This window comes from Chenopodium quinoa, unplaced genomic scaffold, assembly GCF_001683475.1.
Source record: "Chenopodium quinoa cultivar QQ74 unplaced genomic scaffold, ASM168347v1, whole genome shotgun sequence".
Classification (NCBI taxonomy): domain Eukaryota; kingdom Viridiplantae; phylum Streptophyta; class Magnoliopsida; order Caryophyllales; family Amaranthaceae; genus Chenopodium; species Chenopodium quinoa.
This window is the reverse complement of record NW_018743252.1, coordinates 8,198,799-8,214,188: the sequence shown is the minus strand read 5'-3', so window position 1 is coordinate 8,214,188 and position 15,390 is coordinate 8,198,799. Positions and strand designations below refer to the sequence as shown.

Genomic DNA, 15,390 nt, shown 5'->3' with positions numbered 1-15,390 from the left:
ATTTGACAAAATAAACAAAAAGTTGTTGCTCATTTGATAAATGAGCAAAGAATTGTTTGCTCGTTTGACAAAATGAACAAAGAATTGTTACTCATTTGATAAATGAACAAAGAATTGTATGGTCATTTGATAAATGAGGAAAGAATTGTTTGCTCATTTAATCAAATGAGCAAACAATTGTTTGGCTCATTTGATATATGACCTAGGAATTTTTGCTCATTTTATTTTTGTTTGCTCTTTTTTTTTTTTTTTGCTCATTTTATTTTTACTATATTACTTGTCATATTTAGTTTGGCATCTTAATTATGTTTGCTCACTTTACATATCTTCTATTGAATTTATCAAATTTATAGCATTAAGGTTGAATGATATGACAAAAAAAAAATTACAAATTAAGAACATTCAATAGGAAATTTCACAAAAATTAGCTTTAATTAATGTAAAAGTAACATGTAATAGGAAATTTTTAATGAAAATCCTAAAGTGAGAACACTCAACTCAAAAAATCTAGCAAAAATCATAATGTCAAACTCAAATAACCAAAATAAGAGCATTCAAATTCGAAATTTTCCAAAACACTAAAATTTGATAAAATTAGAACATCAAATTCGAAAATTTTGATTAAAATACTAAATTGAGATAATTCAATTCGAAAATTATAATGAAAAACCAAAATTAAGGGCATGATATCCAAAAATTACTTACCAAAATTATGTATAAATGAAGCTTCAAGCCATTGATGTTTCACCTTCAACTTTGGAGAGAGAGAGAGATAAGTTGGGTAATTTTTTCTGGAGAGAGAAAGAGGTTATGTGTGATGTTGGATTTGGGTGGGTTTTGTTAGGTTGCAAATTACATTTTTGCTATTATTATGTGAATAATATCAGTAGTTGGATCTTGTAGTATCTAATGGTTGTGATTAGTTCTCATATACTATAGTGGCTTCACATAAAAACCTACTCTCACCAAATCCCTCCCACAATGCATCATTTTTTAAATGCATCATTTTGACTTTTGCACTATTCACATGCCATGTTTAACTTAGTTGTTTTGCTATTATAAAATAAATAGATATTATTTTATAATATTTCATTAGATTCGCCACAATGTACTAATAGACAATTAAAGATATTAGTGATCAAAGTTACGTATTGGCAAATGTACCGGTCAAATTAATGCATTTAAAAAAAAAACAGAGGGAGTAGATTACTTAATGAAAATATATACATATAAAAATATTTCACTTGAGGAAAAAAATATACCGCAATTGCCAAAGTGGAAGGTGAATATTATAGGCTATAAATACTTTTACATGAAAGACGGACAAACCCAAAAAATAATAATAATAATAATAATAATAATAATAATAATAATAATATAGAGGGAAATTTTCAACCATTGAATGATATGTGTCATCGTTGATTTCACTTCTAGTATTAAATTATTGATAGATGATTATACCGATTGTATAATACATTTGTTATTTTTATTTATAGCCGTCAAAACTTAATATTAAAGCTGAAAAGAAGTTGGGCCAAGTTAATGAAAGATTAGTAACTTGTTCGGTTTACCTTTTGCTTCAATCCAGGACAATGTCACATGCAAGAGCAACGGCAACGGTAATCTTTGTCATCAAATTTTCAAATTAAAATATAAACCAATTTCACACTCTAAATTCTAAAAGTAAATTATCTGACTCTTTCAGAGTTCCTTTGTTATCTCTTCAAAAAAAAAAAAACAAAAAAAAAAAACAAAAGTTCCTTTGTTATCATTAAATCCTCTCGTTAGGTAATTGGTATGGCTGTATTAAAGAGTACATTGGAAGGAAGTTTTTAATCAATACTCCGTATTACAGTACAAAGATAGATTTTAAAACTATCAGTCCATATTTGACGTTATATTTTTTTTTCTTAATACTATCTCTGTTTTATATTATGTGCAATAATGAGGAGAGAGATAAAGAGAATGACATATTAAAAAGAAAAGAAAACATTTATTGCATATCATCTGTAATAATCATTTATGATAAATGTTGTACATAATATGAAACGGAATTGGTATAATTAACATGGACATTTTATTAAAACAAATACAAGTCCGTCAAAGTAATAGTTATGTTTTGAGGAAAATTATCCATACAAAGTTACAAACATACTTTTAGTTTCTTTCGATATCTATGATAATGGGTAATATTTATTTCGTATAATCATTTAGAAGAGATGATACGGATTACAAAGTATTTTAACTCTGATTAAAAGTCGATTATGAAAATTTATAAATTCCATTAATTTCGCTACTTTGCTTTAAACTTATTCCAACATAATAGGGGTACGTACTTTAGTATTGGAAGTTAATTAAGCAAGTATAACAAGTAGGGGTGTACAAAAACTGGACCGGACCTGAAACCGGACCTGAACCGACCTGATCCGGACCGGACCTGACCCGGACCTGTTGATTCAGGTCCGGTCCCGGTCCTTGAAAATCAAGGTTCCCGATTCCGGTCCGGACCCGGTCTAAAACCGGGGGTTTCAGGTCCGGACCTGAAACCCGGTTTTTTTTTTTTTAAAAAAAAAAAAAACAAACACAAAAACTCAAAAAATCAGAAACGCTGCTCAGTACTCTACTTCAATTTTTATTTTATTTTCTAACCCTAACTCGTTGCTCACCCTGCTCTGCCTCTACGTTGCGCCTCCTCCCTCATTCTCACTCTCTCCTCGCCTCTGCCTCTGCACTGCGACATCTCCCTTGCTTCCTCACTCTCAGGCGACGCCCACCCAAGGCTTGCTACATCAGCCACCGCAAATCTCCGGTAAGTTTTTTTTGCATATTTAATTATTCTTTATTCTTTTGTTCTTGTTTGAAATTCCGAATTATGGTGTATTGGTGTTCATGTTCAGTGTTCTTGTTTAATTTATATACATAATTCGAATTTATATATGTTTAATTTTATTTATATACATAATTCGAATTTATATATGTTTAATTCGTATAAGATATACATAATTCGAATTTATATATGTTTAATTCGAATAAGATATACATAATTCGAATTTATATATGTTTAATTTTTGGAAGTATGCTTAAATTTATATATGTTTAATTTAATTTATGTGGGTCGAATTTTTGTTCATTTTGGCCGAATTTTATTTATGTTCAGAATATATATTCGAATTTATATACGTATTCGAATTTATATATGTTTAATTTTATTTATGTGGGTAAGCTCTTATGTTTAATTTTATTTATATATGTTTAATTTTGGTTGTTAAGCAGGTTTGATGATTAGGGTTTATTGTTTTTGAATTTATGAACTTGAATTTGTGTTGGGGGTAATTGTGGAAGTTTGATTTTGTGAATTGGGTTTTAATTTGCAGGTTTCGATTGCTTCTGGTGGTGCTTCTAGAGAGAAAACTCAGGTTAGGGAATCAATTCAGGGTTGTGATGAATTTGAAATTAGGGATTGGTTTGTCTTGATCTATTAATTTTAGTTGAATTTGAAATGGAATTATTCAATTGAGACTTGTTTGAGCATGCAATTCACAATTTTTCCTGTCTTGGATGGTTAATTGTGTGAATTTGCCGTGTTTTTGGATCATTAATTTTGATTTATTAGTTTGATTCTTATTGTTACCTGCTTTAAAGATACAAGATTATCTACATTCTGCTCCTATAAGTTGATTGTTTGATTTATTTTTGTTTCGAAATGAGAGTAGGCTCACATAAGGGAGCTGGAAGAGGAAGTGAAGCTGCTTAGGAATATATCACACACAAATATAGTTGCAAGTATTTTATCTTTTCATGTACCAAAATACGATCCGATATTGCTGGATTCTGAGCTTAATTTCCATGCTAGAGATATTTGGGGACTGCAAGAGAGGAGGAGGCTTTAAATATCTTATTGGAATTGGTTCCGGGTGGATCCATTTCCTCACTTCTTGGCAAGTTTGGATCATTTCCGGGTGAATCTTAAGAGACTTTATGTAATGTTATGAGTTTTCGTGGACTCATTTGTATTTTCGGTGGACTCATTTGTATTTTTGGTGTTTGGAAATTGGAACTTTAGAGACGTTATGTAGTTTTGTGATTGATAATTTTGGTTAGTATGTAATTATTAAATTATGCAACAGGTCTAAAAATCACAAAACAAGTCCATATGCAGGTCCAACAGGTTATTTATAAAAAAAACGAAAAAACCACAAAACAGGTCCATTCAGGTCCAAACCCGGACCGGACCTGATGTTTCAGGTCTGACCCGGAACCGGACCTGTTAAATCAGGTCCGGTCCCCGGTCCTCAAATTTACCCAATTCAGGTCCCCGGTCCAAACAGGTCCGGTCCAGGTCCGGTCCGGTTTTGGACCGGTGTACACCCCTAATAACAAGCCTAGCTATCGTTTTAAATGGAGTAACAAATATTCATCTTTAGTACTGTATACTTTTTTTATTTACAGTGAATGAAATTATATATTGTCATAAATACACATTAAAATGGGGTAAAAGACATGATATGAGTGTGTTGTTTGGTTGGAGGTAAAAGATATGATGGGTGTGTTGTTTGGTTGACACAAAATTATCAAATTAGAGAAAATGAAATTTCCAAGAGAAGTTTCAATTTCCATAGAACATGGAAATTCACTTACCAAGACCCCCTTAGGTAAGTCACATTTCCCATAATTATTGTGGGTCCTACTTGCATTTTTAGCTAATCTCTTTCTTTTTCTCTCCAAATTAGTTACTCTATCCATTTTATTTTGTTAGTCTCATATACTATTTTAGGCGTTTTAAAATGATATACTCATATGGAATATATTCCTAACATTATTATAGGGTGAATAATTTTCAAAATCTATGAATAATTAATCTAATTGGGTGTTTAAAGAGTCTAAGAATTCTAATTAGTTAATTGTTGATCGACATGGCAAATTCTTCCAATCAAGATTTATTATAGGCGATTTAATTACATCCAATTCCCATAAATAAAACAAATGAAACATGAATAAAACAAATAAAATAGGAAAAATCAAAACATTAATTACAAAGCTTTAATCAGATTCCAAATTATTAGGATTCTTCCTTTTCTTATTTTAAGTGATTGATTCCAAAGGTGACTAACAAAGGGAAACAAGAAGTAACTTAAATAGAAATAATCAGGCTAACCAATAAAACATAGAAAATCAATTCCAATGAAATTTAAGTTCCTATATTCCTAGGAAATTTAAGTTTCTATATTATCAACCATGCAAAGTTAGGTCAATTCCTAAGAAAAGAGATAAAGGAAATTATTTCCAATATAATATAATTTTCTATGGGAACTTCCTATGGGAACTCATTTCCCATGTCAATCAAACAATACCAATGGACATATTAAAAGATTTCTTATAAATAAAATTTTTATGTGGGTCTTGCTGACAAGCGACACAGGACGTTAGATAGCTAATTAACATATTACTTAAAATAGTACGAGTATTAAGTTCCGAATGCATGACCAAATTACGCGTCTGTCGGTGTAATTAATGTTAATTTTACTTTAAAAAATTTCACATTTAGTTCTCTTATCTAACGCTTTCGGACGCTCGTTAGTTTTTACCTATATAAATATGTTAAACGAGAAACAATCAAACAATCCATACCTTAGTTTAAATTTAAAAGTGAGGAAATTTATTTACTCAATAACCGAAATAATAGTGAGGAAAATTTCCATATAGATTCACCATTATTCCCCATGTAATTATTTCCTTCTTGGTAAGGTTCTCATATGATTTGGTAGCAAAAAACATTAGACAAACAATAATTAATATTGATCCACTAGAGAGGAGTGGGACCAATGAAACCAAATAACAATAACAAGAAGTTGGATAAAAATTGACACTTTTAAACCAAGTTTAATCACTTTTTTTTTTCCTCATCAAACACAAACAACGACATTTTTCCCTCTCTATCCTCTTGGTTGCCTTTTTCCCCCAACGAATAGGACCTACTGTATGTCTTTCTCTTTTCTTTGAAATTTCAAATTTAAAAAACACAAAAATATGAATTCTTACTTTATCTGTTGAACATGCTTGTCAATTTTCAACAAACATTTGTAAATTTGGTTTTCTCACTCAAAAAAAGTTTACAAATTATAGCAACGAAACATGGCTGAGCCTACTTGTGTTATGCATCCTTTCTCTTACACCACACCATCCTTCTCCAATGAAACTCGTGAGGTTTGAAATCTATCATCCCTTCTTTATTGTTTTGATATAATTTGGGAATCGGCCCGTTTGTTTTTTTAGTATAGAGAAAATCACAGAGTGTAAGATGTAGATGGGATTTGATCAAAATCTTTGGTACCGCTTGTAACGTATAAACCAACTTAGCTAGTTGGCATTCACAGAATGACCATCATTAGTAGTTCTATCATTTTTTGGCTTTCAATCTTTCATTTTACAGTACAAGGTTCTTTTTTTTTTTTTTGTTTTTTCTTTTTAATAAATTTCGTCTTTATTTGTTAAATTTGGCAGGAAAATCCAATGTATGGAATGGGAGAGTCAGTTTCATTTGGGAGATATGTATGTGAAGAATTGGAATGGGAAAAGTGGTCATCATTTGACAGTAATAATAACAGAAATCGTTATGTAAAAGAGGCAGAAAAATACTCCAAACCAGGCTCAGTAGCACAAAAGAAGGCTTATTTTGAAGCTCATTTCAAGAGAATGGCAGCTCTTAAGGCTGCAGCTTTACTTGATGAGGGAAATGGTTCGGAAAATACGTCTGATGAAACTAACATAGACCAATTTAACGGCGATTCTGCAGTAATTACGAGCTTGAATCTACATGTTGACGATAACAGTTACGAGCAGGCCAAAATTGTTCCGAAAGAAGGTGAAATTAATAATGCAGGGGAATTTGTGGTTCACCAAAATGAACTTTACTCAATTGGTGTAGATGATGGGAATGGTAATGATGACAAAAATGTAAATCCGCCATTACCGGAACACAAATCTTCCGACAAAATTGATATTTACTCAGCTTCTAAGAAGGATGAAAATTGCAAGGCAAGCAATGAGGAGTCAAGTGGGATTCCCCAAATATGTAAACTTCCTTTGCAGGTGAATCTCGCTCCTTTGGTTTTTTTTTTTTTTTTTAATTAACAGATGCTAGATTATATAATTGGTTAAATGGGATAAGTAAAATGGTACGGAATTATTATTATTACTAGATGATACCCGAGCTATGCTCGATTTTTAATGAGGGTAATTGAAATTAAATATAGTGAAAATTAAAGTATAAAGTTTCTAGACACATTAATAATTCTGCAAAAAATCTAAACGAAAAAAATAGAGTTTAGTAGTGAAAATTTCCTGCAAAAAAAATTCTACTCAGTAATATAGTTTAGGTATATAGATAGATGGGCTTAGCATTTGAGCGGGAAAATTTTTCATGAGGTAACACCACGTGTACAGTTTTGGGAGAAGATGACATTAATGGTTGCTACTTTATTATTATTATTATTATTATTATTATTATTATTATTATTATTATTATTATTATTATCATCATCATCGTAAACACTGTTACTGAATTTCTGTTTTAAGTTAAAGCTTTTTTAAATAAAATTTGATGCTGGGTTAGGTAGTTGCAAAATTTCTTATAGATAAAATTGGACGGGGAGCATTATTATTGATGTAAATATTGTTTCTGACTTTTATTTTATAGATTTTATAATAATTTTTGAATTTTGATGCTTAATTTTGTAGTGGCAAAATTTCTTACAGTATAGTATGTAATTGTTCTGGTAAAATGCTTGTTGTACGTATAAGAAACTGAAGTTTGTCTAGGTGCTTGTGTAATATGCGTTACATGAGCTAAATTAATATTTCCTATGCTCATTTTCAGTTACTAACGAGTGATTTATTTTTCGTCGAAATGCATTGTACATAAAAAGGTTGTTACAACTGAGTGTTTGAGAGCCATATAGTACATGAACTTTGTAAAGGTGTTGTGTTTGGGATTTTGGGACTTGATACGACTACTTTTATGATCCTGTATATGTTGCACATGCTTAAGAGCCGTTTGTCAAAGCCTACGAGACTGTCAAATTTCCAATGCCCCCCAACAATGCTGTTAATCGTATCATTTAGAAGCTAGGAGATTGCTTATATAGTAAGATTAACGACGTTGTGGAGTGAATTAAGTAATCCTTACAGTAACTACTCACCAAGAAGCTAAATTCGTTTTCTATTCCTTAATAAAATCTTTGGTGCAGGAGAAGGCTTATTTAACTGAGGAAGCATCTGTAACAATAGTAAAAAGGAATCCACCACTTTCATCCTACATTCCATCCCCTGCTAGATCTGCTAATCCGATTTATCCTGGGAAAGAAAACTACGCAACTCCGGTTAAAAAGAAGTCTTCTGTTAGTGAGCCAGATAAAAAGAAAACTCCACTTCGTATGTCAATCAACAGAGAACTCAACAGAATCATGTCACCAGTCATTAAGAAACTTGGAAGTTCTTCTAAGGTTTCCAAAGATTGCTCCACTGACCCTTCAAGAACTCCTGCCAAGGTCTTTTCTTCCTCTTATCATTATTGTCATTGCATATATTTTTATTTATTTTTTTGTCTGAATAACATGTGCTTTAACAAGAGCATTTTGTAACAAATTGCAGGCTTTCCTGAGCGGTGTACAAGTTCCTCCTATGACTCCAGATTTGTCGAAAAGAGGGTATGTTATTCACACATTCATGAAAAGGAAAAAAAAAAGTAGGCTAGAAAAGGGCTGTGCCTATCAATCTAGCATAGCTGAATAGGAAAGTATTTTCTGTGAGAATTTTTACTGAAGCTATAATTAAGTTTACTATGAAAGAATTTTACTGAAGCTATGATTAAACTATGGGAACTTTGGCTAACAAAATTACAAGTAGTGCCTTATTATTTAGGACCATGTGCTACCTCTGCCCTAATGTCACGAAATTAATATAAACATAACTTTAGGTTAAAGTTTCTAAGATTTGAGTGTATGTTTCCTAATTTCATGACAAAATCATCCGTCTTTCTAGATATGTTTTGATGTACATTTCCAAATTACCAATTTTAAGTACATAATGAATTGATACTAATGGTTGTTAAATGGAGATTGTGGTTAGAAAAAAGTCTCATGATGTTTGTGTATGCCATTCATTGTATCTACTTCTCCCAGTATGAGCAAAAATAAGATAAGCTCACCCATTATTCCCAATTCATTTTGCCTGAGGAGTGCAGACAGAACTGCTAGAAGAAAGCAGGTAAACCTCCAGTTTTTTGCGAGGCTGATTATTATACGAAGTTAATGTTTATATAGTTTTCCTCAAACACGGTTAAATCTTGCTCTATTGCAGAAGCTAGAAGATAAGTTCAATGCCACAGCTACGGAAAAGGCACCTCAACCATCAAAATTCAAGGTTACTATTTCATCGATATCTTTTTCTTGGTTTCAATACTGTGCTCTTATTTCACTGAAACTAAATTAAAAGATACAGGAAATATGCAGCATCAAATTTTTTAGTCTAAAAAACTTAGCTCAGTTCTTATGAAGGTGCAAAATAAAATCTATCATTTGTACCAACCTTATCAATAATTATGTTTGTTGGTTATCAATGGGTGTAATTGAATTGTAAAGCAATAGTTAATTGTTAGGTAAATTTCTCTCCTATGATACCCCCTCGGAGTAAGTGTGACATCATATGGTTGTATAATATCTGATAGGATGGGGTTGGCTATTATAGGATACGAAATGGCTTTTGTAAGCGAGTTTACACAGATGGGTGACTTATACTTCAGATAAAGAATTTGTTACAAAATTTTGTCTTACTTGCCCTTGGTTTGTGTTACTTTGCACCCTCATTTTGCATAATATAATGCTTATTCGAGTCTTGATCTTGCAGGAGAAAGCGGAAGCAGAACTAAACAAATTCCGCCAGAGCTTTTGCTTTAAATCTATGGCTTCTCCAGACTATTATGGAGACAGCGGAACATTCAACAGCCCTAAGCCCAAGGTTGGTCTCTTAATTCCATTTCTTTTCTTCAGTCAAGCTCTATCGCCTTGTTCTAGTCCCTTCTGTATTAATATTTGCAATATAATAACTCCGTCCATTTAGAAATAATAGTTCATATACTCCGTATTACTAATGAATTTTTAATAACAAGGATTGGGAGAGCAGGACTATTAGTTTTAGGTGGAGGGATTATTTGATTGAGATAATCATCTATGCTTTGCATAATTGATCCTCTTAGAAATTAAGCTAGTGACAACTATAGTTTTCGCATTTATATTCTAATTCATTGGCTTTTCAAAGTCCAAATTTCTTTTTTAGAAGATTCACTTGAAGAGTTATAATCTTTGATTGTATCTGTTGCAGAAAGAGTCTACAAATCGTAAGTCCCCTAATGAGGTAGGACAGGCGAACAGAACAGCGTCTCAAAATAAGAGTGCATTACCACCAAGAAGGCCTTCAGCGAAACAAATTGGCTTGAAGAGTACTAAAAGAACTACTCATGTACCCAGCTAACCTTAAGAAATTTTAACAAGATTGCGGTCAAGTGTTTGACAGATTATAGGAACCTCCTCCAACAGACTGACAATATTCGGTACACATTGTCAAGAAAGAGCAACCCTATTGAATCTCGTAAGAGGTAATTGTTTAAGTTCTAAGCATCGAAGAACTTCAATGATATGTATATTAAACAAGGGTGGACATCCAATTTGTTTACTAGAGAGTGCTGTCATTTTACAGTCTTCATTCTGGTTCTGTAAGTGTTCAAATCTTATAAGTTGCACATATGTATTTGTTGTGAATTAGACACTTTGTTACATGGAAGTAACTGCGAGTCTGCAAATAACTCTATTGATTTACGATTTTCTGTTTGTTTGACTTTAAGCTGATTACCTACGTACGATTTTAATGGTCACATTACTAATTTAAATTATACTATTTATCGATGGATAGAGTGAGTATTCAATATCAGATTTTCAGGTATATATTATCTTACGAAGTTCACTAATATTGATTGTTTAGCCATTTGATTATCCATGATAATGTTCTTCCAATTTTCATGATAATGATTTACGAAGAATTTTTTGAATAAGTATTATGATTTATGAGCAGGAAATAGGATTCTCTCCGATTCTTTACCTTTACATTCAATGTAATCTAAGCTGCCCTATTTATTACCAAGGCAATAAAAATTTATTGTAAATAAGTTGAAATTTATTTAGTAAGCACTTAATAAAATCAATGACTGCAGGTCCTACATTTAATGATTTTTTTTTACTCTATTTTTACAAAATTGTCATTAGATAAACTTGGATTTTCGTAGCAAATCCTAAACTAAAAAATCAAGAAACTTGGATCAAATGAGCAATGGATTAAGTTTTTTGATAGAATTGTGATGATTCGTGGGGCAAAAGTTCAAGATTACTTTATATGAGCATGCGGCATGTGCTAATGTGCTAGGTATCATGGTTATGACTTATGAGTTCAAAAAAATGGATGTAATTATTACAAGCACAAGTATTGCTGGGTAGAAGGCCATCAAGTTTTATCCTTCATCCATTTTGTAATAATTGTAATGAGAAAAGTGAACATATTTAACAAAAATATAGGATGACTTTAATAAAAGAAAAAATTGGTAAAAATAATCTCAACTTTCAGTATTCTTTTTAAATAATCCAACTTTGAATTATTTTTAGGAAAAATTCACAACAATAATCTGAAATATAAGCATTCTTCTCATATTAATCCCAACTATGGTTTATTATATTATAATCAAAACTATTGGAGACATCTTCTCAAAATAATCCCGGCGACGGAAAACCTATTAAACTGATTAATTATTTTATTTATTTATTTTTTTTAATATATGCATTTCTTCTTATCTCTCTCTTCCGAATTAACTTAGCCAAGCTCCACACATGTTACCACTCTCGCCACCCTCCCTTAGCCACCATAACTCAACCACCATTGCCATCGTGAACAATACCTTTCCCAATTATCAACCACATTGCATCACTAGCCACCATAACCTAACCCCCACCACTAAAATTGACACATAAACTGATAAACCTCACTCTTAGCCATCAAAATCAATGCCTAACCCCTCTCTTTATCATCAATTACCACCCATATGCTATTGCAAGTCTGCTACTGTCGTCTGTCGAGAAAGAGAAAAGATAAATTAAGATGTTCTAATTCAACGTTTTACAAGAACAAGCACCATCACAAACAAAAATATAGGGAAACTATTTGGGTGGCTTAAGAATTAAGAATTCCTCTTGTTTATGGATTCTTCATTTTAAACTGGTCTAAGATGAAATCTTCACAAAATTCACATAAATGAAGATTTATGGGAATTTTACCAAGAATTGTCATTGCCCCATTTTCACTTTTTTGTGTTAACCAAACAACAAGTCTAAAATGAAATTCATGGGAATTTTAAATGCCCATAAGAAATTAAGCCATCCAAACAGCACCATAGTGTTTTTCATGGGACTACTTGGGCGGATATATATATATATATATATGGTAAGGCTTATGTAAGAACTCTCCTTTATATAAGAACCCAATCTTATATAAAAACCAATCTCAGCCATTTATTAGTTTTGATCCAACCATCTAAAATGATCCTTTAGTAATGACATTTCTGAAATTCTGCTTTTATGTTCTAAATTTTTTTGCCTACTCCTATGTTCTACATTTAGTCTATTTATGTTCTAATTTTTTTTCTTCTTATGTTCTAAATTTAGTCTACTTATGTTCTAAAGTTTTATTTCCTATGTTCTAAATTTTTTCTACCTATGTTCTAAAGTTTGTTTCCCTATGTTCTAAATATTCTTTTACCTTTTGCCTATGTTCTAAATTCAGTCTACTTATGTTCTAAAGTTTTTTTTTTTTCCTATGTTCTAAATTTTTACTACCTATGTTCTAAAGTTTTTTTTTTTTCCTATGTTCTAAATATTCTTTTACCTATATTCTAAATTTTTTTTTCCTATGTTCTAAATTTAGTCTACTTATGTTCTAAAGTTTTTTTTTTCCAATGTTCTAAAGTTTTTTTTTTCCTATGTTCTAAATTTAGTCTACTTATTTTCTGCTCATATAACTTAGTGCTAATTTAATTAGTTTTATTGGATTTTTTTTTCAAAAAAATATTTGAAGTTTTTTAGTTATTTATAAAGATAACCTATGTAGGAATTGAACCTGCATCCTCTATGCATTTGCATAGTGCTCTTCCAATTGAGCTAATAGGTTTTATCATATGTTCTAAATATTATTTGCATATGTTCTAAAATTTATTGCTTAAGCTCTAAATTTTTCAATCTAAGCTCTAAATATATGTATGCTCTAAACTATTTTCCTATGTTCTACATTTTATTGTTTATGTTCTAAAGTTTTCTGTCCATGTTCTAAATATATATCCTATATTCAAATGTTTTTGTCTATGTTCTAAATTTATTTCCTATGTTCTAAATTTTTTCCGTATGCTCTAAATTTTATCCTATGTTCAAAAAATTTTCTACCAATTTTCTAATTTTTTTTTTCCGTACGTTCTAAATTTTTTCTATCTATGTTCTAAATTTTTCACCTTATGTTCTAAATTTTTTCACCCTATGTTCTAAATTTTTTAGTATATGTTCTAAACTTATTTTCTATGCTCTTATTTTTTTTCCCAATATTCTAAATTTCTAATTTTTTTTTCCTATGATCTAATTTTTTTTCCCAATGTTCTAATTTCCTATGTTCTAAATTTTTACTATGTTGCAAATCATTTTTTTATGTTCCAAATTTTTCCTATGTTCTAAAGTTGTTCGTATATTCTACACCTATGTTATAAAGTTTTTTCTACCTGTGTTCTAAAGTTTTTTTTTTCCTATGTTCTAAATTTTTTCTACCTATGTTCTAAAGTTTTTTTTTTGTTTCCATATACCCTCCATCCAGGAGAGACCATTCTGGTACACCATTTTAATGCTGATCAGATCATGGGCTTAAAAAAGTTTAGAATCTTACAGGTTTAAAATCATACAGTTTTTATTTTTTTTTTCTTTTGTATTCTTATCAACTAGAGAGTTGGGATTTCCTTACCTATTTAGATGAATTCAAATTACAATAATACTTCATTACTTAACCATTTAACTAGATATGCATGCTCTTCACTCCCTTTTTAGACAAATAATTCACTATGTTGCTTCAGGTCTCAGCTAAAGACACCCATATGGCAAACATGTTGTTGAACTATGTGCCCGTCTAAAGACAAATAATATATGTATGTTCTAAGCTATTTTCCTATGTTCTACATTTTATTGTTTATGTTCTAAATTTTTTTGTCCATATTCTAAATATATATCCTATCTTAAAATTTTTTATCTATATTCTAAATTTATTTCCCATGCTCTAAATTTTGTCCTATGTTATAAATCTTTTCTACCTATTTTCTAATTTTTTTTTTCGTACGTTCTAATTTTTTTGTGGGTGATGGAATACATTGCGTTGATAAAATTAACAAAGCAGTCTTATCTCTTAACTCTAAAATAGAGAAAGAATTGAAGACTATTGAGACTCAATTGAACATGAAAACGCTCTTTATTGATGCTTATAAAGTCGTTGACTCCGCAATTAACAACCCAAAGAGATATGGTAAGTCCAACTAAAGTTTAGAAGCTAGCTTAGCTTGTGTTGTATGATTTCCTTTTTAATTTGATAAAAATGTGCTATTCTCTCAAAAAATTATTCTCTCCGTCTCTAAGTTGTATATCATATGTCAATTAGGAATACTATAGTTGAAGAAAAATTAACCATGAGTATTAATCATCGAAATATATGCATGTTGATTCACATGAAAAAAAAAACACTAGTGTAGGATTGTATGTATACTTGTCTCAATGTATGTGTAGATTCAAACAATTACTGTTTTATGAGTTTAATTTAATTATGTACACTTAATTTTGTTTTAAAATACATGACAAATGTATGCAATGAAAATTGTACTAAAAACAAAACATGAACTTAAAAAAAAAAAAAAAAAGAAACGATAGTACATTGTAACCTAACACAAACACACACAATACTCATATTCTTGGATGAGCAAATTAAAATTCGATATGATTCACTAGACCAAGTTAAGCTTAATTAGTATAAATAAGATATAAAATTAAATTATTAACTTTAAATTTTTTCTATCTATGTTCTAAATTACTTTACTAGTCTATGTTCTAAACTTTATGTTATGTTCTAAACTTTTTCACCTTATATTCTAAATTTTTTCACCCTATGTTCTAAATTACTTTCTTGTGTTCTAAATTTTTAGTATGTGTTCTAAACTTATTTTTTATGCTCTTATTTTTTTCCCAATGTTCTAATTTCCTATGTTCTAAATTTTTA

The 15,390-nt window shown here is 30.5% G+C and overlaps 1 protein-coding gene and 1 long non-coding RNA gene across 2 annotated transcripts; both read left to right on the top strand.

Moving 5' to 3' along the window:
- The first annotated feature begins 3,222 nt into the window (after window positions 1-3,222).
- Window positions 3,223-4,091, top strand: LOC110734857. Its single transcript, XR_002513933.1, has 2 exons — window positions 3,223-3,416; window positions 3,714-4,091. It is a non-coding gene; the product is annotated as an uncharacterized LOC110734857 (long non-coding RNA).
- Window positions 4,092-5,878: 1,787 nt separating this feature from the next.
- Window positions 5,879-10,896, top strand: LOC110735166 (protein WVD2-like 7). The gene is made up of 8 exons (XM_021915333.1): window positions 5,879-6,204; window positions 6,502-7,089; window positions 8,247-8,546; window positions 8,650-8,705; window positions 9,180-9,264; window positions 9,358-9,420; window positions 9,904-10,014; window positions 10,378-10,896. The coding sequence occupies exons 1-8, from the start codon at window positions 6,133-6,135 to the stop codon at window positions 10,525-10,527; spliced, it is 1,425 nt and encodes a 474-aa protein (XP_021771025.1). The 5' UTR covers window positions 5,879-6,132; the 3' UTR covers window positions 10,528-10,896.
- Window positions 10,897-15,390: the final 4,494 nt, after the last annotated feature.

Coding starts and splice junctions, on each gene's coding strand:
- LOC110735166 (XM_021915333.1), top strand. CDS start 6,133: ATGGCTGAGCCTACTTGTGTTATGCATCCTTTCTCTTACACCACACCA. Junction 7,090..8,246: donor TATGTAAACTTCCTTTGCAG/GTGAATCTCGCT, acceptor TCTTTGGTGCAG/GAGAAGGCTTATTTAACTGA. Junction 9,265..9,357: donor GAACTGCTAGAAGAAAGCAG/GTAAACCTCCAG, acceptor GCTCTATTGCAG/AAGCTAGAAGATAAGTTCAA.